A 26,373-nucleotide genomic window follows, 5' to 3' on the forward strand; every position below is an offset into this window, starting at 1 on the left:
TTACAAAATGTACTACAATTTCGGTCTCTTTATGGACAAAGAGCAAAAAAACAATTACTTAGATCTTTGTTTAGTACATAAGAAACCTGAAATTCCCATACTGTGAACATTTTTAATTCGGTATATCCAACAGTATGGTTTAAGGTAACAGCTTACACAGGAACTTGAAAATTAATTAAGAAGTCGATTATTTTTAAAGCCCAAAATTTTTACTTTTGGGCCAAAATTAGACCATAAAGAGGCCTAAATTTTAATACTAAAAACACTTCGGAATCAATAGAATTAACCGTTTAATGTCACTGAGAAAACTACCTCTACATAGAGAATTTAAAATTTAAAAAAGTATCTTTTATTTTTTGAGGTATTTTTTTCTTTTGACCGTTCATAAACCCATAAATACCCCTAAATTCCTGCATATACAAAATTTGGATTCAATTGCTTCAGTCCCTAAAACTCCACGCCATTTTAAAAATAAAAAACGCTTATTTTTCAAGCCCAAAATTTTTACTTTTGGATCGAAAATAGCCCATAAAAAGCCCGAAATTTCAGTACTAAGAATACTTCGGAATCGACAAAATTAACGGTTTAATGAGAAATGTGCAAGTACATAGAAAACTTAAAATCCCATTATTTTCAGAGCTACATTTTTTTTCTTTTGACCATTCATGAGCCCATAAAGAGCCTGAAATTCCTGCTTGTAAAAATTTTTCTTTCCCATGCCATTTTGAAACCATTAAACATAAAACATTCCTTACTTAATGAATTGATAATTGAACTTTCTGTTCCTTCTTCATGATCAGTAATGTTTTCGAACCTTGTGGGTGTGTCAGGTAATCCGGTAGTTGGTCTGGACTCTTTAGCGATGTCCATGCAGCTTAGGTGTTCTGGGAGTGTCGTCCGTCCCAAATCTCTTGTTGGGGTCATGATACCATGGCTCAAGGGAATGGAATCTCTTACTATTCAGGAAAATAAACGCGGGTCCTACTAGTCCTTGTGGATATCTTCCACGGAGAGGTCGGACTGATGCCTGGAATTCTTTATTTCTATCGCAAACTAATTGAAGTATAACTAACTGACAAACATTCAAGAGAGGCTGAGTGAATAAAATCGTACAATTATTACTACTGCGGGACATGAAAAAATAGAAAAAATAAAACATTTATGTATTAATGAAATCAGAACTAGGAGTATCTCAGTCACCAACTTTAACTACCATAAGTTTGTTTTATTTAAAAACCGTTCCCGAAAAAGGGTAATACTGTTGTCTCTTCTTCGAAAATAAACAATTATTTTGAAGCGTTTTATCTTGTCCAAGTTGTTGTTGTTTATAATTAATTACATATTGTGAGTGATTAATAACAATAACATTTTCATATATATAAAATTCTTTATTTTGTATGAAATATGTATAATAATCCAGTGTTAATAATAAACAAATAAATCATAATTATTGCTTTATTATTATTCCCCTTGTTGTACAAAGGAGTGGCAATAGCTGGTGCAACCGCCTCGTAAATACCGAAAAGAGATTGCCCCTTTCCCAGGTTATTTTCGGAGACGATTTTCGTTACAAGTGGTCGAATTCTGATACCAATTATCACACCAACACATACTGTTACAATTTAATAGTCACGCTTTTGTCACTGCGGAAGAGTTGTTTATTATACGTACACACAAGTCGCCTACCCGCAGACCACATTACTCACCATTTTATCAATGAAAGTTATCAATTAAATGTTTAGGTCATTGAGTTTGAAAACATCGGCAAAAAGTGCGACTTGTGTCACAGTACCTGAAAAATGATTACAGGTTCCGGTTAATTGCACAGACGGCAGATGCTATGGAATGTAATGTCTTCTTTTCCACAACATAAATAATGTCAAGGTTGGTTTGAGTTTAACATTGAAATCTATTGTTACTTATTTTTCTAACAGGAATCTCCATAAATAAATTGATAATTATCGAATTATTATTGAAATAATACATTAATTTTAAATAAATGAATTAAAGTGAATATAGTTAAGGAAGTACGAAACTTCCACTGGAGTCCAATTAAAAACATTTTGAACATACAAATAAGCAACACTTAATTCCCTCATAAAGAATTCCAAACGCTTACAATGCTGCAGCAATGAGTAAAAGTCCGTAGTAACTAATTATCTTAACCATTGAACGATTGTATAAGTGAATACGTACTTAACATTGTCTGTACAATGCCTATACGAAGTATTTTCATTTCAACGTTGCCTACATCAGATATGTATGCATGACAAACCATCACAACCTTAGTTTGTCCGCCAAAAAAAGACGGTACCACAATCTGTACTATACCTTGGGCTTTCACGGGCCAGGACCTCATGAACACCACGCATAATATAACCACATCACGAAAAGCTCTCCAATCAGAGGTATCACCAAGAGGGGCTATTTTTCTCGGTGAGATCCGCCACTGAATTGTTGACCAAGCAGGTGACACCTCTTCGTGGTCGTATTACATAGGCGCAAACAGTTTACCTTTCGGACTACCGACTCCAGTTGATGGATCGAATGCTGCGAAATGATATATCTTGAGATGCGCTTCCCCGACATGCGTTTATACGAAAAACTGCTGAATTAACGCAGCCGATTTGATACGCAAAAGCTTGATAAAGCTGTTGATAAACGTGACATTATTAAATTAATTACCGACGTATGAATCTTTGGGAATGCTGTTTGTTTAGCAATGCTGGAAATTAACACAATTGTTCACGTTTCTATACGACTGGAGTAGATGTGTTACATTATATTTTTATTGTTGTGGATGTGTTTAAAATAAATAAAAATAAATGTGACTTTTTATCGTCATATTAATACACCCACGACCAATACACTTATTATTAAAGTTGGATTTTTGTTTTTATTTATCACCTTTAACTCTTGTATTTTCGAGAAGGACATTTACTTGTTATGATCTTTCACCTAATTAAGGTAAAAATATATCTTCAGACTCAATGTAAACTTGTAACATTAAATAAGTCAAGGATTTGATTTTACGCATTACATAAAAGTTCATTAATAATATGCGTTACTATTTAAAAAATGTTTGATTAATGTACCATGATTATGTATTTTATTATCGGATATTAATGTATATAAATATCTGCATTGTCGAAACACGTTACGTAAATCCATTCAAAAATGAAATATTTTTATACATGATGATACACCCGACTTATTTATTAGAAATTATGAAGAACGATAAAAGGTATTGCTTTAAAATTACTTGAACTTGAAATTTTGTTCAAAAATAAATTAGGGAAGTAGTCAAGTTGTAATTATTATAAAAATTTTCGTTCTCCATAAAATTCTACGTGAATAATTCTGTGTGTCTCTGAACTAATGAATCATAATTTATGAGGTAAAAATGTTGCCAAATTTGCCTTATTCAAAAATTAATAGTTGTCAAATTTAAAATTTTAATCACAATAAACCAAATTTTTTGAACAAAATTTAGTAATAGGTTTTTTAACTAAAGAAATTCTATTTCAATTATTTTGTTGGAGTCTCGAAAAATTCTGGACAACGCATAAGAATTAAAATATTTCGAGTAACAAATTTAAATCCTGTTATGACCCATAAGTCAAAGAACACTTTATATAGTAATAAAAAAATCCTGAATCATTATAATGAAACTCTTGTATCCGGAAAATCCAAATTACAACCGTTCTTATAAGAATAATAGCCGGTTTTTTATGCAAACTTAATGAGCATCAAAAGACGTTTAAAATAATTGTGATTAGTAATTGTCGTGTAGCAGTTATTAAATAACAATTTGAAGGCTTAATGATTTTATACCTACCTAGCAACTTAAAAATATTTTCAGAGAGATGTGGTCATTGAAAAACAAACACATAATCAATATAAATATTTTAATGATTCAATAATCTCAACAAATATTATTTCAATAATTATGTGATGAATAAACATAATATGAAGACGTGGAGAAAATAATGAATGGTTAAATATTTTTATACAATTACAAAAATAGATATAGGCCAACGTATCACAGTTGCAATTTAAAATTGAATTCGATTCAATTAACTGTAAACACTATTTCACCATATAATTTGTTTAGAAAAAATTCTGTGTGTAAATTCGTTGCAATTACTTTAGAATGGTAAAATTATGTTTGTCATGAAACAACTTTATCTACTTCAAAATATATATATATATTGAATAATTAAAACATTGCTAATAAACACTTTTTATCTGAAATTACTTAACTTCTTATGTAAACATTAAGAAAAATAACAAAATACCGAATAAATAAATATAATTATTTACAATTGTTACCAATTCGACAAAAAGAACGATACAATAGCACCTCACATTTCAATGAAAAATTACTGTTTTATATTCTTAATATCTACATAGTTATAAAAATTATATACAGTTACTATTGATTGTGATCATATTAAAAATAGATATTATTCAATACTAAAAATAGTTGAATTGATTATTTAAAATATGGAAGTGCATAATTATTGCTGTTGGAATCTGCTATTCTCCATGCTTCTCATCACCATAGAATTTCGGCTGAAATAAATAAAACTTATTTTATAATGGAAATGGTACAAAAAAATCACTGAAATTCACAAAATCTAACAAAGCATTAGTACAAAACAAAAACAAAGTCTAACCAAAATACGACTCATGTTTTATATGATAAAATAATTTTTTAAAACACACAACAAAATATCATAGACCAACATCTTATCATCTGAAAAAAATATGATTTCTAAAAATGAACATTTTAAAAATTAAAAAAATATAAGTAGTGGTGTGATTTTCAACTTGGTACACACATATACATAGAGTAAAAAAAAAAGAAAATGTTAGCATATATGAATATTTAAATCGGAATTATACTGAAATGAATTAATTGCATTTAATCACACATATTATTTAAATAAATATTATTGTAAACATATCAATACACTGGAATGTCTAATTCTACAAAAATTCTAGAAAGTTTGAGAGTTAGTTGAAAAAAAAATGTTGGTTTCAAGCTTAGAAACTTACTGTTCAACATGTATAACCTAGACAATGACTCCGGAACTACATTAAACAAAATCAAAGAGATTGTTAGTCCAGTTATTTAATAAACGAAAGTATGAATAAGTGAATTATCTACATACCACATCATGTGGTTCAGTTTGGCCTTGTTGAACGTCATCATCATCTGAGTCTTCTTCTCCCGACGAATCTGGGTGGTCTAATAAATAAAGCAAAACAAATTAAGGAACACAATATTTTTTTTAACAATAAAAACGCACCTCTCTGCACCGTCTCGGCGACGTTATGATTCTTAGCCGACGTCAAAGATTCATAACAATGTATGCAGACTCTCAGCGGTTTTGAGCTTTGATTTGGTAGTAGGAATCGTTTGTTTGAGCAAGGTCCGCAAACAACCGCACCGCATTTACGGCAATGATGCCTCCGATTTATCAACGTGAACTGGCTCTTTTTACAGTGCATACAAACGGGAGCTTCACCATCCGGTACCCAAACGGCCGCGTGCTCCTCCACCGCTTTTTTACCGCCTGTGTAATAATAAATAAATGTTGGGCAACTATGTATATTAGCAGTTACTGATAAGCAGATTAGTTATACGAGATGTGACTCATTTCATGACAAATAATTGTAATTTTTGTGTTTATAATTTAAATTTGGAATATACAAATTGCTAGAAATATTTTGAACATTTTATGACAAAATATGAATCACTTTGTTATTGAACATATAGATTTTTATTAATATTACCAGCATAATCTTTTACACAAAAGAATGCTAATAAAAAGATAATAGTTGCTTACATATACTGGTAAAACAGTAATGTTGGCATCTCCACCTCCTACACTTGAGAATGATAAGATATTAACTTTTTTAATTTATCCACATGAAATAAAACATGCCAAAAATGATAATACAAAGATTATATTACTGAGATTAATAAAGATGTGGGCTTCTGAACTTCCCACTTCAAAATTATACACGTTTTTAAATTATTTTGTTATATTTGTTATGAACTAAAATAACTTTTATATAAAAAAATAACTTACTTTTTCGCAGCAAATCCTCTATACATTTGTTTATGTGAGCCATCCACTCATTCTTTTCAACTGTTGTTGCAGCATAGACAGCAAAAGACTTGGAAGTTGTCTTAATCAACCAACCATTTCTAAACTCTAAAAACACTCACATTATGAAAAATATTGGCTTGATTAATTTATTACAAGCTTACGGCTGTCATCAGGTAAACTTTCTAACTTGACTGCTTCTAATGGAATGATATGTTGTTTATTGTATTTCTTTTTGTTAATAATTATATTTCCATATACTAGGATGTCATTAAATAGAAAAAATTGTCGAGGTTTTGGTTTTTTCCTGCACATTTTGGTTAATACTCCTTCACCTACTAAGACTCGTCCTGGCACTTGTAGAGGCTGAAACGATTTTTTTTTATATAATTTTCTTGATGATTTATTCAATATTTACTTGTCCAGATGTCCCAAAACAACTCTCTACCATCAATATCCGCCTATTGTTGGCTTCACTATTCACTAAAACAGACATATTATAAATTATATTATTTATTGACACCTGTTATAAACAAAAACTTTTTAATTCAATTTTGCAGTTGCTTGGTATGAATCATCAAATTGAATACATTGTGCAGTTTGTGCAGTCCTATCGTGACGGTAAAAAACAGAAAGTACAGTAATTAGACCATAAAAAAGAAATTTTAAAAGTATTTTAACCTTTTAAGGTGTTACAGGCGTATATATTTATATTTAGTAAAAGGAAATAATGCGAATTAGGTGAAAATGGATTCCAAAACGTTATTCATACAACACTGTTTTTATTTTCTTTACCTAATTTGTCCACCATTTCAATAATTACAAGCTTTACTACAATACAAAAGCGTAAACCTTAATAACGTCAATCACAAGCTGTCAAGTATCAAATCACCAAATACATGGTTATTTTTTGTTGTACAAGTTCATAAGGTGTTACTGTCGTACAGAACTTTTCATTAAATGTACACAAAATATTCCGACACGTCATTCATAAAATAATGTTCAGTTTTATTACCTAATTTATCCACCATTTCAGCAATTACAAACTTTATAGCTCGAGAAAAGATATGAACTCGAGAAAGGCGAAAACTTCCGAAACGTCAGTCATAAACTGTCAACCATGGAATCACCAAATTCATGGTAATTTTTTTGTTTAAAAGTTTTTCAAGACCAGTGACTTTAGCGTTAGCAGTTGGCTCGCTGTCAGTCAATGTCATTCGCTGTCATATGATTTGATTACCTTTTTGGCGAGTTAAAATTTTTAGTAAGGACGGACCAGCTTGTAAATCATATCCAAAATGCCAGTCTGTGGACCGAAATTGTCGCTTTGCGGTCTGATCATCAGTGTGTGGGGCGTAATCCAATTGGTAAGGAAATCCAATCGATACGTGTGATGGGGCGTACAACAATTTTATTTCCAGGCCTTCATGGGTGTATTTTACTATTTCCATGCAGTGGCTTTGGCTGAGGATTTACCCGAGTTTGAAATCGAATCGAACTCCACAGAAGAGTATATGAAAGAATTTTATAGCAAAGTTGATTCTGGCTACACACAGGTAATTTCCTTTATTTATTATATCAGTTTGTTTAAACCCTGTATAATAGATGCAAATACATTTTGTTTTTGTATTTTTTTCAAAAAAATGGGCGTTACCTGCATTTAATAGTAAGCCACACTTAATCATGTGACTTGTTTACTTTACCACCTTGATGCCAAGTAACTTTGTACTGTATTAATATATACTCAATTTTTTTTTCAGAATGCTTATAACTGCTGGATAGCTGCATTACTGTACCTTGTTACTCTGTTCTTCTCAGCACATCAATTCTGGGCCAACAATCGTTCATCTTTGAGTGTGTAATTTAATTGATTAATAACAATTTCATTTTTAGTATTAATGTCTTTTCCGACATTCCTTGTATATTTTTAACTCACCAAGTTTTAAAAATTAGTAGATAAGTGTTAATACATGTTATTTAAATGTACATAAGATTAAAACCAGCTTGTAGTTTTCATGTAAAATACAATAAATTATTACAAGAATAAAACCTCTTTAAGCCAATTATTTTCTTCATACAATTAGTAATGAATGATATAATGTGGTTAGCGAATTGAATTGAATTAATCATTGGTTTGGAAACATACAATAAAACTAAAACTTCTTGACAAATCAGATTTTGCGAAATGAACTTGAGCTTGACATCTCTCATAAGAATGAAAATTTTAAGGATTAGTACCCATTTTTCTCACAATTCAATTTATGCGTGAATTTTTCATAGAATATTGCTTAAATAATTTTATTATTAAATTTATTTGTTGATTAAAACATCGCAATTATCATTCAAGATATTTTATTTTGTTCTTTTTATTGTACAAATGGAAATAAATACAAAGATTTGTAATAACAGCAATAAAAGTATGCTGGAAATCCAAACCTAAGATGAGATGATATTTTGACCTAAGACTAGACACTGGATCCAGAATTCATTGTTCCATATAGGCGATAGCAAATCACTTACTGTATCTTAGGTCGTGTATAACTGTAACAATGTATAAAATAATTTCATAAATATAAATAACTATACAATTAAAACTAATTTTTTACAAATAAAACACTTCAGACAATTTTGCATGACATTCTATTAATGAGATAAGAAACTTACTCAATGCATACTTGTAATACAACTATATTTCCTGCAGGATTTCAGAAAATATTACAGCCTTGTAAAATTAAAACTATGTTGTTCAGTTTTGGAATGCCAAAAAATAGTTTTCAGAATTTTTTAAAGAATTTTATAATGATTATACAGAGAAATGATATGGAATGTCAGATCAAGTAAAATGCACACTAACAATATCTTAAAACATGAAACGGTATCAAGATGTATAAAATAAAGTATATAAATTGACACATGGTTGAAAATATGAGATAGTACAATGAATTACAAAACCGATCAGTGTAAAAAATAGTATATTTTAAAGTATGAGATTGTATAATGATGTACAATGATTTTTAAAATAGAATGAGTAATCAGATTTTGTAGAAAATATTAATTATTTAAAATTTTAATGAGTTCATTCCCACCACATCTCTGCAAAAATTCTATAAAATTCAAGGAAAATGTTAAATTAATGACATGTAGAACATCCTTGAAAATTACTTTTTGGTTTTGTTCAGTCACTAGTCATCACTCTCAGATTTATAATTGCAGTATGAATACCACATGTTACTAGATTGTTCCTTCTTAATGAATAAATTTCTAAGACGACCGTTGGTACCTTCACCATTGGTCTGCCTGTCCTCTTGCTTAATTTCACGCACTTCACTTTTGACAACCGGCTGTGGGGGAGTATAATCTTCGTCGTCACTGCTGTGACTGCTAGATGACTTTTGCATCCTTGAGGAAAATGATGTGGAAGGACCAGGCTCCGGACTACCGCTTTTTACGAACACGGCCTCCGGAAAACCTGCCGAACTGGAACAACTCGGACGGTTAACGTCGGCATTTCTCGACGTATCATCCTTACGACCAGATCTGTTGTCGAACTGATTGGTATCAGTTCTAGAGCAACTTGGCTGGTTAACCGCGCTGGAAGTGCCACTTTCAGATTTATTGTTGACCACTACGTAAGCCTTGTGTGGATTTTTAACCATGTGCTTCCTCTTTGGTCGCTTCTTGCACTTTTTCTTATTAGCAATGGCCGATAGGGGAACGTCGTCCGAGTCTGACGTCTCCACCTGAACCATCTCCGAACCGGATTCCGAAACCGACGGTGGGTGCTGTTCCCTCTTCCTGATCCTCTTCTTCTGCCTCCTCTTTCGTTTGTAGATTTTATACTCGGTGCCGGATGGGCTGAAATAGGAACTGGAGCTGCTGGTGGAAGTGGTCGAAGTGGTGCTGGTGGTGGTACTGCTAGTGCTGCTGCTAGAGGAACTGGAGCTCGAGCTGCTGCTCGATCTGCAACGATGGCGTTTCCTGCGCATCCTCTTCTCTCTAGACTGTCTCTTGTGTTTGAGACGCAACTTTAGCGGCATAATGGGGGTGCGTGCTTCAGTCTCGGACGTTCTCTCCGTAGCAAGTTGTTGCGGTTGTGGCGGCGGATGTTCCGACACTAAAATCGGCTCGTCGGAGTCGGTGTTCACTAAATCGATGACGACGGGTTCTTCGGGGTTGGTGGCGCTCACCAGGATAACATCATCGCTGTCCGAATCGTTGTCAGAAACGTCTATGAACGGTGTCGGTGAGTTGGGCCTCTCGGTGTAGATGATGTGACGATCGTAACCGATCATGTCGAAGGGTGAACGCATAAAATTGTAAAATTCGTGGACGAAATGGTCAGTTTTGTTACCCAGATATTCGAATAGAATGCTTCGGAATGTGCGGCTGCAGATGTGATATCTGAGGAGTTGTTCCATGATGATGTCAACCAAGCGCATTATTAATTGGGTGTTCTCGTAAAGCAGAGCGTTGAGTTCGCGGTTCAACCACGGCACCAGGCGTGTCCTTGCTGCAGGACATTGTCTGAATCGGATAAGAAAGCACGTTAAAACACTACCAACCATGGCCATTTGGGTATTTACCTGTAAAATGGGGGCGAGACATCTCTGTAGCGACCAGTGACGTCTGGTGGCGAAGTTACCCATAAATTTCTATTGTAGATCGACCTCCTGAAGCTAGTGGCGGAAGTGTCTCGTCTTCTGCGTTGCAAAATACTCCTGAATGTTTAATTATTATTTAAAATTTTGTAATTCACATTTTGATTGAAAAATCAGTCTGTCGCTGATATTTAACTAATATCAACTTTACAAACTATTAACATTCTATTTATCTATGCAACTTCATAAACGTCAAACACCAAATGCATGGATGTACTGTAGCCAAAACATGTAGAGAAACTTGTTTATTTTGATTTATATCAGTATCATTAACAAATATATTTAATTTTATTTTACCAAATACTAATTACATTAGTTAAAATACGTATGCAATACATAGCAATATATTTTTCTAAAAAGTTGCTCCACATTTTCCTGTATGTAAAACACAACATTACACAAAAATGGAAAACTTATCGATAATCAATAAAATCGAAATTATGCATCAGCTCTATTGGCATTCCCAGAATTATATAAACAATCTCGAAGTAAAATAGCGAGTATTTCAATCAAAAGGTGAATTTGCAATAGTGTTTTAAGAGAAAAAAACTATTGAACTATTAATAAAATGCATGACGAAAACAGCTCAAAAATGTGAAGAAGCAACCTTAACAATTTTAACGTGCAAGATAAAGACATATTCCTAAAGTTATTGCATAATCATATTACTTCCAGATTAGTCATTTTATTATAAGCAAATATAAATATGGAAAACAAAAAGTAAACAATAGATATAAACCGTTAACAACACGATTTCTACAACATAGGCGATTTAAATTTATCAATGGACCATTAATAAATTCCTGTGCAATTATTAATTTTATGGACAGAAAGTAAAAAGAGAATAGATAACTTCAATTAATAAAGATACAGAACCACAATTATGAATCATTTTTGGAATGAGTAATAAATAGTTTAAATTGATTTTTTGATAAAATTTTGAATATATCATTATGAATGTTCAAATACACCATTATAATATATTAAATTGTTGTTCCATGTAAACATATTTAATTCATATTACAACATAATATTAGTAAATATTTTTAAATAGGTTTTTGAAAACAATTATAAATTTGACTTTTCCAATCCATGTCCTAAGATATGCATGCACAATCGTGGAATTGGATAATCGACGATAGGACAAAATATGCCACTTGTTTTACCCTTCATTGCCATTAAATTTGCCCTGTTAATTACCTATGCAATTATACATCAGGACAACTTTAGACAAAAATCTTAAAGGTAATATGTGTGAGACACATCACATCCAGCCACCGGTTACCAAATTACACATTTCCAGTGAAAAAAATGGATGAAATAATTTTCAGGTGATAGTATATATAGTTGGAAGAAACATTAACTAGCATATTTTAACATACCTTCCAGGATATGCAATGGAAATTCCTCCATTGGTGAGTGGATGTGTGAGTAACATTTGCTGAATTGCGTGTTCTCCTCTTGTATCAACAGTAAATGTTGTCCTAATAGATTTAATTTTAAAAAAAAAATTGAAAAATTGTATGACTTAAATTTAAATTGTTTTATATAAAAAATATAGACATATACCTAAAATGAAATTGGTGCCTCGTGGGCTGGGTGGGCAAATACATGTACTGTTCATCGACGATATGGAGCTCTTCTGTAGGAATTGTTTCAACAACATGCTCATCATATTCATCATTTGACTTGACATTGTGTATGATTGACCTGAATGGTTGCTTACACAAGGGGCATTCGGCTTTAATCTGAAATATAGTTAGTAAATAAATGTACCCACCGCTACTCTGGATCATAATATTTACCTTAGACCACTCCAAAAGGCATTTGAAACAAAATTGATGCATACATGAATCTGAAAAGCATTTATTTGTGCAACTACCTAGACATATAGCACAATTCGGCTCCGGACTGTCTGTACTGGGTCTGTTAGTTGTGGTTTTTGTTTCTGCCATTTTTCGACGACGTCCTAATCACTGCGAAATGCGAGTCATAACTGTACGAATGAAGCGAGTTGATCTCCTGTCAAACAGATTTGACCTTGTATTTATCATCACTACGGGATACTGTGTCAAAGTAACATACTGCATGTACACTATTTACAACAATACAGCTTTAAAATATTTGTTTATTTGTACATCAACACAGGTATTCTTAAGAAAATAGAAATTCTAGAAACTAGGACTTCGCAGCTTCGATTGTATGAAGTTAGCCATAGCCTACTGATTGTGAGGTTGGCTGCGTGCAAAGACTGGCTCACACAACCAATGGGCAATCAGTGATGGTAACTGGTTTCAAAAAGTTTCTCGTTTTGTGGTGGGAAAGACGCGCCAAATTTAAATTCGTTAAATTGAAATGCGACAAACTTGAAAATTTTATTATCCCTCAGGCCTAACCAATAAGAAACTGTGCAAAGAATCTAACAAATATTTTCTGGAGGACAGTCAAATTCAATTTTTCGCGGAATAATTTGTTTTGTGCGTTTGCCAACTTAGATGGTGTCACGGATCCACATACACTATCTATCTTACTGCGGTATTCTGTGATTCAAACTCACCAAAACAATATCTACAGCGTTGCCTGTTCAAACATTGAATCAAATAATCTTATTTTATGGAAGTATCATTAAAAATGTAGCTTTCAAAAAAATTAAATATATACATATATTTTGGAAGAGAAATGGAAAACAAAGATTAAATATGTCTACAGAAATATATAGGGAAAATACATATTTCCTTGAATTTTAATTATTCATTAGCAGTCTTAGTAATAAGCTAGAAAACTTATTTTTGGTACTGGGACTCAACTGTTGTATCCAAAAAGTATTTAGTTAATAACGTTATTCACATCACTCTGTACAAAATACTACGTAAAAGGGGAAAGTAGGTAAAAATTAAAACAATTTGTGATATAATCTTTTATTGGCATCTCTTAGAATGTAATAAAAAATAAATATTCATCAAGGGGAAACTCGTATTTACTGCAATTACAATTTTATAAACTCTGCTTTTTAAGCCACATGTACTTTTAAAATAAGTTAATAATTAAGTTTTTTTCATATAAAAATACAAATAACAACAATTAAGAATCCTACATCAGTACTTCTAATTTACTATATTACAAAATATAATCACCATAAAAAAGGCATGCCTATGGTACAATATGTAATTATGTAGACTAGTTTCTATACACAGGTAAGATATTCTTTGTAACAATGTTAATTAAAAGCAGGAATTCAAAACACATTAACATTAAAAGTAATTATACAAAAAGTGGGTGATCACATAGTGATCTTATTATCTAAAATAAATTACAATTAAAATTAGCTTTGCATTTTGAAATCCGCGATACTGTTTCGACTATAGTACGTTTCCCACAATGAGTTACAATTTATAAACAAGTAAGCGGTGATTAACCAACTACATGAATTCGTACACTTGCTTAGCAATAACTATGAACACCACTTACGTATTTACATAAAGTATAGTGGCAAACAAAACATTCATAAAGAATATATATAATAAAAACAATACAATCTTCGCGAAATTTTACAAAATGAGTGTCCCTGCCTTCAGAAATTAAGTGAACGAGGTTTAAGACCAGACGTCTTCAGCAGAAGATGAGCCTTTGCGGTCATCTCCAACTGATCCTGGGTCCTCCCGCACGCAACCATTGCCCATTTCTGGTCCAACTGGAAAGGAAACATTAACATTAGCAAACAAAAATTAAAAGCGTTTTATAAATTCATTTCCATAGATTTTATACACAAATGTATATTTGAAAGTTGTCATGTATGAATAGTTAATGTGAATTATTAGTGTGTCATGTTTCAACAAATTGTTAAATATAAAATAAGCAATTCATTTGAGAAAATCACTCTAAGTTAGGAAATTAGGCCGAAATGTTTCTTTGGTTACTAAAGGTTAGTGGAATTTAGTAAGTTTTTAATACTAAATATACAAAATATCACCATTTTATCCTTTTTGCACACCACTGAAATTTGGAGTATTAAATACAATTTATCCAACTTGTACTTCCACACAACAAAGGCTCGTTAAAAACATACAATGTTGTGTATCAGCCAAATACATTTTTTTAATTAATAAAAGCTAAATTTCGTAATTTACACTTAAATGAACATTGTTATATGACGACAACATGAAATATGAACAGTAGGATGTACTAACAAGAGCTATGACGTGTCGTTAAATCTTTGAAATATTGTTCGGAGCAAGTTCAACCCACTAAGAAGTTACCAACGGTACATTCAAACATTCAACGTAACTACATAACGAACACAAGAACAAAATACTTATTAGTTAACATAGTGGACGCTGTTGATGTTTGAAAGCACAGGTGACGCAACGACTCATAGCTCCGTACGGTATCCTCGGTCCTCATCGAGTCGTGTGGAAGCTCTCACTAGTTTTTTTTTATTATTAATTTACACAAATATTTCTGCTCATTGTGTGAAATCACCGGCTCACCTTGGGAGCGTGGCGAGGTTGCTCCTCGAACGTGATCCTCTTGGCTGCGAGACTGCGGAACAGCGTCTGGCCCGAAGAGGACGTCACTTGGTCTCGGACGTTTTCGGCGCTGACTGGGGACGGGTGCTGCCGGGACAAGGACAATACGCTACAATACCACCACACAAACGATACGCTATCGTTCTCTCCAGATTTTAAATGACCCACAGAAACTCTTTGACTACAGACCCCGGAAAGCCGGGCCATCTCTTGATTCAATCTGCGCGAAATTCAACAGGTCTAAACCAAGACTGGCACAGCAGATGTGTATACTAATAAGATATAGATCAGGAGATGGCTTACAGCTAAGTATAGTTGGAAAACAGCACCATATTTTGTATAACTTAAAACTAACTTAAGAAGATACGTAATCTTTTCAAATAAATAATAGTAAGTGCGTTTTTGTATTACTTCTACATGTACAGTGCACATCTATATCATACAAATAACAAATTATTTCAGTACATTTTGCAATAAATTTAAAGGTGATAATAAAATCGGCCTACAGCTAACTTGGAAATCGACTTACAGCCGTTATAAATAATCGCGGTGGACCAAATTTTATTATCAAACTGCAAATTGTACCCTCTTAACAAACATAACAAAACAAAACAAAAAATAAATAAACACGAACCAAACAAATAAAAATAAAGGACATGACTTAAATTTACAAATTACGTAAGTTCTTGTTCATATTATATAAAAGTACAAGTGATACTTGCGGTCTTGTGTGTGCGATGGCATAAGCTGAACTAGGATGAAAGGGAGAAACGTGGGTAAACGGATAACTTTGGTCTTTGATTGTTAATTAGTGCTGAACTTTGAGTCAGCACAGACTAGATGGCAATTACAGGATAGAAACGTACGTTAAACGACCAATTTTGATATCAGAAATTCGTTAAACAGCACATTTCATTGAATGTGTGCGTGTGACTTCTCTTTGGTGAGCAATGTATTCGTGTAACGAATTTCAGATTACCACTCATTTCAATTAGTAGAATTTTGACTTGTTGCATGCAAGTATTTCGTATCCACGTATACTATTCGACTTGGTTAGTTCATAAATCAATATTAGTCTTACTATTTACTATTCATGTAACCTTATAGAAGAATGGGTAAATCTTTAAAGAATAAACAAAGTCTACCTGTACAAAAGCTACCTGAAACTTGAGGCATAACAGATCCACAAAAGCGCAAAAAAGAAATAAATAAGAAAATAATTAGAAGTAAAATAGTTAAGCAGTGTCCCAGTTAGTTGTATAACTTGAGGGAGTTTTTGGGAACAGGTACGGGAGTTTGTTTTATACAATTGAGTTGGTATTCTTGTGTTTTCTAAGAGGGAAACAAATTATCTCCAAATTGGAACCATCCATGTACCTTGGATGATGACTGGGTAGGATAGTCCATTAAGCTGGCGACTCCCAATGAGTCTTTGATTATAGATGGGGGCGTGGAAAATAATATTGTGTCGTCGCCCAAGGATTTACTCTGCAACAAAACACGAAATTTATTTAACATGAAAACTACGTGACGGTGTCTAAACGTTTTGTGGAATTTATTGTATAAACACTTGGTGTAACAAATAATACAGTACCGTGAATAAACTTACCGGCGTCTCGATTGCGAATGACATATCCGTCGAGCTGGCAAGTGAAGTGGATGCCCAAGACGGAGCCAAAGACTTCCGAACCCTTTTGTTTGGCAACATGTTTTCCTTTCCGGCAGCCAAGTTGCCCTTCCTTTTACCAGTGAGGTATCCACTGTCGTTCTAAATAAAAACGAGTTGTTTAGTATTCTGTAACCAATCAAAATAGTGCACGTCTTACTTGAATCATCATGCTGGTATCAGTCTCATAATTGGAACTATCCTGTTCCTTCTTCATGATCTCAGTGATGTCCTCGAGTCTTGTGGGAGTGTCAGGTAATTCGGTAATAGGCCCGGACTTTTTGGCGATGTCCGCCAGCGCCTTCTTGAATGGCGTCGGCGTCCGGGGAGTGTCGCCCGTTCCAAATCTCTTATTGGGAGTCACGACTTCAGCTGTCGTCGATTCCATTTCCGGTTTACATGTGAGACCACGAGGAGTGCTCAAGGGACTATAATCTCGATCCTGAAAATAAACGGGGGTAATTGCAAGATCTCCACAATTTTCTGATCGACTTACCCTTGTGGACTTCTTCGGCGTCGACACCTGCAACCGTTTGACGGGCGTGGAAGATAGCGCCGAGTCGAACGGTAAATGTGGACTATTAAGAAACTGTGACGGACTGAACGGTAGTTGTTTGATGGGCGAACCTAAGCCACGCATCGGCGACAATGTAGTCGTGGTCTTGGCGCCACCGTCCAGAAGAAAATCGATGTCGATGGTGTGTTGGCGGTCTTCCGCACTCTGAACCGACGACGTCGTAAAATCGGCAAAGTCGTTGCTCTCGCGACGCCTTCTGGACTTGGAGCCGCGTCGCAGGATGGGAGGTGTGGACGCACGCTGCATTGTCAAAGCGTTGGTTACAGGTACTAACGTGTTTTGAGAGTAACTGGGCGGCACGACACCTGAGGAATGACCAAAATGTTAGCGGCGCTGCAAGCGTGCACTTAAATCAATACTTACGGGCTTTGATGTAATGTCGACTGTTCACTTTCAATGGACTGACGCAAGATTTTGAATAATATTGCATATCGTAATCGTTAATTGGCTCCTCCGGCAACGGTGTCAATTTAACAGGGCTCTGCTGCACGAAACTCAAATAGTTGAACGAGGGTAATTCCGTTTGTCTCGTGGGCTGCGGAGACGCGACCCTTTCGAATCCGTTCAGGAAACTTTGGGTGGGCGGTGTGTTGTTGATGGGACTGGGACTCGGGGTGGGTGCACCGACCGAAAACGCACCGGCACTCGACTGACTGCTGGCCTGGTCGTACAGTTCCAGTCCCCATTCGTACATCTCCCTGGAGTTGTTCTCCATGTCGTTGGACAGATTCTCGTGCGTCGTCGGCATGGCGTAGCTCTGGGTCTCGATCTTTACATGCTTCTTGCGACCTTTTCTGGTGTCGGTGTCTCGGTTCTCCGCCTCGTACTTCCTGCGCATGGTGGAGTTCCAGTGGTTCTTTATTGCATTGTCGGTCCGTCCGGGCAAGAGCTTGGCGATTTTGGCCCACTGGTTGCCCAACACTTTGTGCGCTTGGTAGATGATTTCGTCCTCCTTTTCGGTCCAAGCGCTCTTTTTGATTTTGGGGTTCAGATGGTTGTGCCAACGTTCCCTGCACTGTTTTCCGATTCTGCCTTTCAAGTGGCGGGCGATCAACGTCCACTTCTTCGCTCCGTATTTGTTCACGAGCTCTATTACTTTTTCATCCTCCTAGAACATCAATTACTCGTTTAATTAAACGTCCAAACTGGTTAATTTATTATGTATATTAAGATTAAAACAAAATTCTTAGCTTTGTTTAAAAAACTTACAACTTAAGTACTCAGCTTTACTGATTGTGAAATGAAAACAAATAATGTTGTCATAATGTCAAATATTGCCATGGTGTCAACATTAATATTTATTGATTGTTTAACTTGGGTTTGTCAAAAATATTTGTGGGAAGTTCAAATTAATTTAGGTTATCAGATTTTTTTTTTTAATTTCTCAGGCCTCTAACAAGGTTTTCTTCGTAAAAAGTTTAGTGTTTTCGTAATTATAACTCTGTTTTTACATAAGAGAGTGAATACGTTATATTCTAATAAAATTAATATGTAATTTATATAACATATAGAATGGTGGTAATGTGATAATTTAACCTTCTATATATAATTAACTTGATAATTCGTAATTTGTCTGATAAAGATCGAAATAAGCAGCAAGTAAAAATAAATTTAAAATGTTTAAAAAAACATAATATATATTATACAACAATCCTTGAAAGAATGGGCTATCAAAACCTATTGATTAATTTATGCAGATGCACTTATGGGAAACAATATGGAGTCTAACTGTGTTAATTAACTGATTATAATTGTTTTTTCCGCATTGATGAACTTAATCCTAAACTCTACCGTTTTCTCACAATTGTTATTCATTCGTTTGACCACCTGATAGTCGAGAATGGTGCTTTACTGTCATATGCGAGGTGCTGTGAGATGTCTGTCAGGCAACATATGGCCTGTGCTACGTGAACTATGACTCCTTTGCGAACCCGGTTAATGGACGCTTCCGGTTTGCCGATTTGTTAACGTGAGACTGTTTCACTGTCTGTTTGGTGTCAGTTACGTTATTTTTAAAATCGACCTATATATATTTTTTCTGCAGAGGATGTGAATAATATATTTTACGCAAGACCCTTATTTAAGGCAGCAGATTATTTATGCAAATTATACCAAGCCATTGAAATTACTATAATTTAAGAAATTATTAATTAATGGCGGGTCATTCAATTCCCGCTTTCGTACGGATGCCACTTTTGCATGACAAAGAAGTGGTCTGATGCACATGCCTAGGAAGTATTTGCATGTCTATGAATCTTTACACTTAAACACGTTTCTTGGTCTATTTATATGCAGAAAATCGTTAGGAGACTATGAATATATCGGTTTTAGCGCGCTCTTGTCAGAGATTTATGATGGTAATTTGGATTCGAATACGTTAATGTTTGGCATGGAATAAATATTCATACATCGGGACCAGCAGCATTAATAAAAAAAAATTCAAGGATCTTAGGAAAGAATACACAACAAATATGACATCATTTTTAAGGGAATATTTTCGTTGGTTCGTAATTTGAAATTGGACGAGACCTTGAAAGAGTAAACAGAAAATAATGTGTGTTAGTTTTTTGGATTACCCAAGAATATTAATATTTATTTCTCTTAATACGAATGTGTCTCGCGCATAATTTCGTCGTTTTTACTTTCTTTTTCGTGTTTTATGATAATTAATTCCGGGCTGCGAAAAGGTATTTCAAACTATTTTATCCCATTATGTAAATGTTTCAGACAAAACCTATAAACAGAAAGTATATTAGTTGTTTTCTGATGGATTATTCGAATATTAATATAAATTTGTGCCCAGAATAACTTTTTTATTTTATGCTAACCAATTCCGGATTGCCAAAAGGTATTTCCATATTATTTTGCCATATTATGTAAATGTCTCATATAAACAGAAAATATATTAGTTTTTTTTCTGATAAATTACACAAATATTAATATTTTTTTTTAAATATAAATATGTCCCAAGAATAATTCCATCGGTTTTACTGTTTTAGGATTTTATGCTAATTAATTCCAGGCCGCAAAAATGTATTTCGTACAATTTTATCCCAGTATGTAAATGTTTCGACGAAACCTATAAACAGAAATATATTAGCTGTTTTCTGATTAATTACTCGATTATTAATATATATTTTTTTAAATATAAACGTGTCTCAAGAATAAATCCATCGTTTTTACTTTTTTCTCGTGTTTTGTATTGATTAATTCCGGACCACAAAAATGTATTTCGTATTATTTTATCCCAGTATGAAAATATTTCAGACAAAACCTATAAACAGAAAGTTTATTAGTTATTTTATTTTATGCTAATTCCGGACTACAAAAAGCTATTTCATATTATTTTGCCATATTATGTAAATGTTTCTTATAAACAGAAAACAAATTAGTTTTTTTCTGATTAATTACTCAAATATTAATATTTTTTTAAAATATAAACGTGTCCCGAGAATAATTCCATCGTTTTTACTTTTTTTTCGTGTTTTATGCTAATTAATTCCGGGCCCGCGAAAAGGTATTTCATACTATTTTATCCTATTATGTAAATGTTTCGAAAAAAACCTGCTTCAGCGCAATAAAAAACGAAACTGTCGTAAAATGTTCCTGTATAAGATGAAAAAAAAAATGATCAATTTTCAGTTACAAAATATATTTGTAATAATTTTATTTATAAACACCGCATTAAAATGCAGAGGAGGATACTACACGCCGTAAAATGCAAAAGAATTTCAATTATGGTTAAAACGAACGGAGTACCGTGCCATTTCATTGTCAGCAAACGTTTATGGCATCTATTACAAACGCAATTTCATTCATAAACATAGAAGTACCGGTGCAAACGAGTGCAATTGTTCACACGATGGTTTAAATAATGAAAAAAAAAAAGCACTCTCGCTCTCTTCGAAAACCATCTCGCATATTTTTCAAGGCCGGCACCGCGAATTAACGGCGGACCGGTACGACCGTCGAAAAAACAATTCGAATTCCTAATCCGACCAATAGACTCGACTGGTCAAAGACTTTCGGGTGCACGCGTTCGCCGCAGAATTTTTATGAATGGATTATCGCGTTTTCATTAATTCGACGTCCTTGTTTTCACGGGGCCATCGTCGCGAGATTACGTGAGCCGTGTTCGAATTATCTAATCTCGTCGAATGGTGTCAGGAGACAATTCAAACAATTTTTCGGCGATACGGACACACAACTATGTATGGGGTTTATCGAATTGTGTCTATTAAAATGGATGGAGGAAGTTTTCGCTTTCAGTGTTTGTTGCACTATTAATTGATGTGTGGGACACTGAAACGGGCCAACTTATTGTCTCATTTTTGATTAGTCGGTGAATTGCTGGAACAATATCAATTGGTACTAACATGTATAGGTTACATATAATGATCTTACCTAACTTTAAAAATAAGTTGGAACAATTAATGATGGAACAAATAGTTGTGTTTAAAACGGCCATTAGTGGATGTAACATATTCACAAAGTCAATTAGCGGCGATGCAACTGAATTAAGTACGGCGGGGAGGCAACACATTAAAACAACAAAACACCTAACTAGAAAAGCCATTGTTGGCAGTCGGTGGTAATTGATTGATGGTGGATGGGACGAGTTTCTTGAAGAAAGAAAGGGAAAAAAAACACAGCGACAAAGTGCAATGCCCTTAGTGCACGTATAAAAGAAGTACGCTAAGTGCGGCGTATGACGATGGGAACCAGTATGTGGCCGGCCATTCGAAGGGGTTTCTTTGATGCTTTGTTCCGTCGCTCTCCACGCTCGGTCGACCGTTCGAACAAAAGGGACGTGAGGAAAATGCTCGCAACGAGAAAAAAAAAACCCACCCAATTTCATCGAATGCATGGATGAACTCTTGCCCGACATTTTTCTAACTGCGCGTTAATTTGTGCCTTCGGGCAAGTGCCCTTTCAAACGGGATTCGTTGATAATTAACGCAGAATATCATTCTTCAAAACTATTATAAAAAAAAGTACCAGAAACTGTTTACAAAAAAAAAAAAAAAAAAAACAAAACAAAACAAATAAAACGAAACTTTGTTAATAAAAATATAAATATTAGATACAGTTTAATTTATAGTAGTTTATTCCTTTAATAAATCTGTCAAATGATACATAAGTAAATATTTAAGGAACATTATCGTATCATAAATTACGCTGATTACTATTTTCAAACATAATTTAAATACTTATTAATAATCTATTTTAAGTTTGTCTTTTGTAGTTTTTATTTGTGGTAATGGAAATAATATTTCTTATAGGAAAACTGATTTTAAATTTATATTTTATAATATTTAACTTAATTTCTTCTGTAATTAATTGTTATCTGTACGTTTTTATTTCGTAATTATTTAAGTTCATAATATTGTTTTTGTTAACTATTTAGATTTTATGTTTTTATTAATTAAACTGATTATAATTTTAATAAAGTATGAGTTTGAGTATTATTAAAATTATTTTTTATCTCATATCTTGTTTTATTATGCAAGTTCTCTGTAAAAATAAGTGAAATAATAGTTATATATACATTAGTGGCCATAATTATGGCAACTTATTATAATATATTAAAAATACTTGAATTGAATGCCCATATCTATAATGTTTATTGTTTTCTCTGTTATTGTTGTCTTCAGTATAGAACTGGTTTTTTCTTAATTTTATTTCATTGCTCTTGGTGAATTTAAATCGATTATTTACAGGGGGTCTTTTGCTAATTATGATTATTTAATTATTGATCGAAATTCTTTGTAAAAATAAGTGAAATATTAATTATATATACACTAGAGGCCATGAGTATGGCAACTTATTATAATATATTAAAAATACTTAAATTGAATGCCCATATCTATAATGTTCATTGTTTTTTCTGTTATTGTTGTCTCTCAACTGACCATTTCATTGCTCTGATTTTTTACTAGTGGTCTTTTGCTAATTATGATTATTTAATTATTTATTGAAGTGAAACTGAAAAAAAAAATTAAAATTCAGTGTTTCCAATACCGAGAGAAATAAGATCAGATGAGTTTAGAACTAATAAGTCAATCGTTCCCATATTATTAAAAAATTTAGAGAAACTGGCCAAGTGCTAGTTACGAAAAAAAAAAATCAATTGTCATTGTTGAAATTAGTTCAAGGACTGTGAGATCTACAAAAAATGTTGGTTTCTACTAATAATGTGAAAGTCCAATTTTGGCTTGTTTAAGATCACATACACTGGTCACAGAACTTTTACTGACAAGTTTAAATTTAATTTAGAAAAAAATGATGGTACTGCTTATCTTAAACATCTTACAGAGACAAAACTACTCAACACGTTTATTATATCCACAATAAAACGTGGTGGAGATTTGATTATGCTTATTTATGTACAGGGATACAATTTTCTTCCATATATTCTAGAAATAATGCTCTTAATAAATGTGTTTCAATATGAAAACGATCCCAAACACAAATCCAAAATAGTGACTGAGATCATCCTTGTAGAAAACATGGAGGATAATGTTTATAACAAAATTTTACAGATTTAAATAAACTCATCACAGCAATTCAGAAACCTTGAAGAAATCTAGACGTATATTCTGAAAATAATCGAGTCTAGGCCACGGATATATGCTAAATTATAAAACAAAAAGGATATTATACAAAGTATTAATTTTAAATTAAATAACACAGATTTAATCATTAAAAATCCCTTTCAAAATTAAAGTTGCCACATTTATGTCCATCACAATTCAGAAAAATATATGTAACATTTTATAGAATAAGAATGTAGCAGTTTTTATAATTCTGTATAAAACAACAATAATAAATTAACGTTATAATAATAGTTTACATTGAATGAAATAGTTATGGCTTTAACATTTCAAAAAGGTGCCATAATAATGTCCACTACTGTACATCAAAAATTGGTAATTATCCACTTTCGATTTTAAAACCCCGACTTAAAAATTCCGTCCGTATACACAAATAACATGTGTTAACCGAGCTGCGAAAGGAAGTGACAACGTATCAAACGATGTTTGCCTTATATCAATTCTGAATACAAATCAATCGGCAGGTAAGATTATCAACCTTGACGACTGCGTAAGTAAATAATACGCACGAAATTTACATTATTAGATAAACGTTTTAATAAAATAAAATAAAATAAAATTAACGGGCGGCCGGAAGCTGGGGCTTTCTCGTCGAATGCCTACCTCCTTGGTCCACGGTCCTTTTATCAACTGCGGATTGACGACTTTCGTCCAACGCTGTTGGCACTGCACGTCCGAACGATCGGGGAAATGTTCCGCGATCACGTCCCATTTCTCGTTGTGGTCCTCCACCAGTTGCTTGAGCCGCGCGTCCTGAAACCAAACACCAAATTGAAGCTGCGAATCATTCCGATTGATTTGGTCGCGACCGATATATCGATTTACGGTCCACGAAGAAGCCGGTGGCAGGCGGGTGGTTAGGTGTTGCGTTACGACCGCGACGACCGTTTCTCGGATGGAAACAGGTATTTCAGGCAAACAATGACTTCGTAATTTGTGTGCGATATAAATAACTACTGGGAGTGGTGAACACGTCGATTTTTTTATATTATTTTGGGTTGCCGGAGTTCGTGTTACGACCCGGCTTCAATCTGTCTTCCGTCGACTCGGATGAATTATTTCGACGCGGCCATTACCTCCTCCTTGGTCCAGCGGCCCTTGTTGATCGTCTTCTTGGCCCTGGTCTGCAGCTCCTCGCAGCCGATCGAATCGTCGGAATCCTCGTTTCCGCTGTTCTCCACTTCGGACTCCTCTCTTTTGAATCTGCAACAAGTGGTCACGATTAATAATCGCCGTAAGTGGTGATCAACTAAGGTCTGTCGTTGTTTAATTTACAACAAGCCATTAACACCCTCCGAATATAATAAATTATATAATTATTAACGATTGAAATTTTCGCCCAATTAATTTATAAATCAATTAATGCCCCCCGGAACGCCAGACACGATTGCCATATGGTGACGGGTAGTTAATAGTAAATCATCCCATGCTGGACCTATTAATGTCTTGTTAATTCAAGCATTACGCAAAACGCAGGGAAACGGCAGCACATTTTATTTATATTAATGCTCAATTTATCTCAATGCATTATAAGCTTGGACGTGTTATTTATTCTATTAATATTATTCGCCACAATTCTGTGTACGATAACCTTACGCCTGAAATGATTAATTAAAATGAGCACATTTTTATTAGCTGACGGCAATTATGAAGGTTAACTTGTACATACACCCTTGTCAATAATTCAACTACTGCAGGTGAAACGACTCAGGTATGGGAAAATTTTCGGCCGTGAAATAAATAAGGGGCGAAATATGGGTACATAAATTTAACTTGCAAATTTCGAAAATTATACACGACATTTCGTAATATAATTTATCAGAGTTCATTGAGGAAGAATATGAATGTAACTTTAATATGTTAGATAAAGATTAATTTAATTAAATAATGACCTAAATTAATGCACCTCCTTATCGTCCCGCAATTATCAAAGCTTTTACAGTTTTAAATATACCAATGACATAATAGTGTGATGAAACCGAAAAAAATGCAAATCGTAAGTCATTAACATAAAAGAAGACTTGATAAAGACGTCCATTAACGCCGTCTAATGTCATTAGCCAAAAACCATAAACAGGCGTTTGAGATGTTTTATTGGACGAACGCTTCCTTCTTCCGCAGATGTTCCGTGCCTCTGAAATCGTCCCTTTTTTATATTTATTAGCTTTTGTCGCAACCCCTCCGTGTTTCCAGGATTACGTGAAACGCAAGAA

The 26,373-nt window shown here is 33.6% G+C and overlaps 4 protein-coding genes across 9 annotated transcripts in view; 1 reads left to right on the forward strand and 3 right to left on the reverse strand.

Annotated features, from left to right (window-relative positions):
- Nucleotides 1–3,894: 3,894 nt before the first annotated feature.
- LOC109594347 (pleckstrin homology domain-containing family F member 2) lies at nt 3,895–7,266 on the reverse strand. 2 transcript variants are annotated; one of them, XM_020009563.2, is made up of 7 exons: nt 7,135–7,266; nt 6,538–6,602; nt 6,284–6,485; nt 6,102–6,227; nt 5,316–5,582; nt 5,178–5,254; nt 3,895–4,575 (listed from the first exon to the last, which is right to left on the reverse strand). In XM_020009563.2, the coding sequence occupies exons 1-7, from the start codon at nt 7,148–7,150 to the stop codon at nt 4,540–4,542; spliced, it is 789 nt and encodes a 262-aa protein (XP_019865122.1). In that variant the 5' UTR covers nt 7,151–7,266; the 3' UTR covers nt 3,895–4,539. The 2 variants fall into 2 exon arrangements, with proteins under 2 accessions (XP_019865122.1, XP_019865123.1); XM_020009564.2 differs by lacking the exon at nt 7,135–7,266 and adding an exon at nt 6,915–7,067.
- A 60-nt stretch (nt 7,267–7,326) lies between these two features.
- Nucleotides 7,327–8,182, forward strand: LOC109594352 (ribonuclease kappa-B). The gene is made up of 3 exons (XM_020009569.2): nt 7,327–7,486; nt 7,541–7,675; nt 7,880–8,182. The coding sequence occupies exons 1-3, from the start codon at nt 7,418–7,420 to the stop codon at nt 7,979–7,981; spliced, it is 306 nt and encodes a 101-aa protein (XP_019865128.1). The 5' UTR covers nt 7,327–7,417; the 3' UTR covers nt 7,982–8,182.
- Nucleotides 8,183–8,454: 272 nt separating this feature from the next.
- Nucleotides 8,455–13,016, reverse strand: LOC109594369 (E3 ubiquitin-protein ligase Topors). Of its 3 annotated transcripts, XM_020009590.2 has the most exons (6): nt 12,863–13,016; nt 12,583–12,799; nt 12,347–12,525; nt 12,160–12,261; nt 10,703–10,837; nt 8,455–10,643 (listed from the first exon to the last, which is right to left on the reverse strand). In XM_020009590.2, the coding sequence occupies exons 2-6, from the start codon at nt 12,730–12,732 to the stop codon at nt 9,302–9,304; spliced, it is 1,908 nt and encodes a 635-aa protein (XP_019865149.1). In that variant the 5' UTR covers nt 12,733–12,799; nt 12,863–13,016; the 3' UTR covers nt 8,455–9,301. The 3 variants fall into 3 exon arrangements, with proteins under 3 accessions (XP_019865149.1, XP_019865151.1, XP_019865152.1); XM_020009592.2 differs by having other exon boundaries at nt 10,703–10,819; nt 12,583–13,013; XM_020009593.2 differs by lacking the exon at nt 12,160–12,261 and having other exon boundaries at nt 12,583–13,014.
- A 663-nt stretch (nt 13,017–13,679) lies between these two features.
- The window catches only part of LOC109594362 (myb-related protein B), a 29,467-nt gene continuing 16,773 nt past the window's right edge, over nt 13,680–26,373 (reverse strand). Inside the window, exons 2-10 of one of the 3 annotated variants that reach the window (XM_020009583.2) lie at nt 25,237–25,363; nt 24,764–24,913; nt 17,910–18,654; nt 17,466–17,851; nt 17,130–17,411; nt 16,913–17,071; nt 16,681–16,791; nt 15,265–15,390; nt 13,680–14,468 (exon numbers count right to left, since the gene is read on the reverse strand). In XM_020009583.2, coding sequence (XP_019865142.1) covers nt 14,349–14,468; nt 15,265–15,390; nt 16,681–16,791; nt 16,913–17,071; nt 17,130–17,411; nt 17,466–17,851; nt 17,910–18,654; nt 24,764–24,913; nt 25,237–25,363 — 2,206 coding nt within the window. In that variant the 3' untranslated portion in view covers nt 13,680–14,348. Of the gene's footprint in view, nt 14,469–15,264; nt 15,391–16,680; nt 16,792–16,912; nt 17,072–17,129; nt 17,852–17,909; nt 18,655–24,763; nt 24,914–25,236; nt 25,364–26,373 lie in introns of all 3 variants that reach the window. The other 2 variants (XM_020009582.2, XM_020009584.2) reach the window with 2 other exon arrangements.

Source organism: Aethina tumida, chromosome 1 (genome assembly GCF_024364675.1).
Source record: "Aethina tumida isolate Nest 87 chromosome 1, icAetTumi1.1, whole genome shotgun sequence".
Taxonomy (NCBI): domain Eukaryota; kingdom Metazoa; phylum Arthropoda; class Insecta; order Coleoptera; family Nitidulidae; genus Aethina; species Aethina tumida.

Excerpts from the sequence above, each read along its gene's own strand:
- LOC109594352 (XM_020009569.2), top strand. The coding sequence starts at position 7,418 with ATGCCAGTCTGTGGACCGAAATTGTCGCTTTGCGGTCTGATCATCAGT. Across the intron at positions 7,487-7,540 it reads TGTGGGGCGTAATCCAATTG|GCCTTCATGGGTGTATTTTA; the intron begins GTAAGGAAATCC and ends TTTTATTTCCAG. Across the intron at positions 7,676-7,879 it reads TTGATTCTGGCTACACACAG|AATGCTTATAACTGCTGGAT; the intron begins GTAATTTCCTTT and ends TTTTTTTTTCAG.
- LOC109594369 (XM_020009590.2), bottom strand. The coding sequence starts at position 12,732 with ATGGCAGAAACAAAAACCACAACTAACAGACCCAGTACAGACAGTCCG. Across the intron at positions 10,838-12,159 it reads TCCATTGCATATCCTGGAAG|GAGTATTTTGCAACGCAGAA; the intron begins GTATGTTAAAAT and ends TTAAACATTCAG. Across the intron at positions 10,644-10,702 it reads GTCTCGCCCCCATTTTACAG|ACAATGTCCTGCAGCAAGGA; the intron begins GTAAATACCCAA and ends TATCCGATTCAG.
- LOC109594347 (XM_020009563.2), bottom strand. Across the intron at positions 6,486-6,537 it reads GTTTTGGGACATCTGGACAA|CCTCTACAAGTGCCAGGACG; the intron begins GTAAATATTGAA and ends AAATCGTTTCAG. Across the intron at positions 6,228-6,283 it reads AAGTTTACCTGATGACAGCC|AGTTTAGAAATGGTTGGTTG; the intron begins GTAAGCTTGTAA and ends GAGTGTTTTTAG.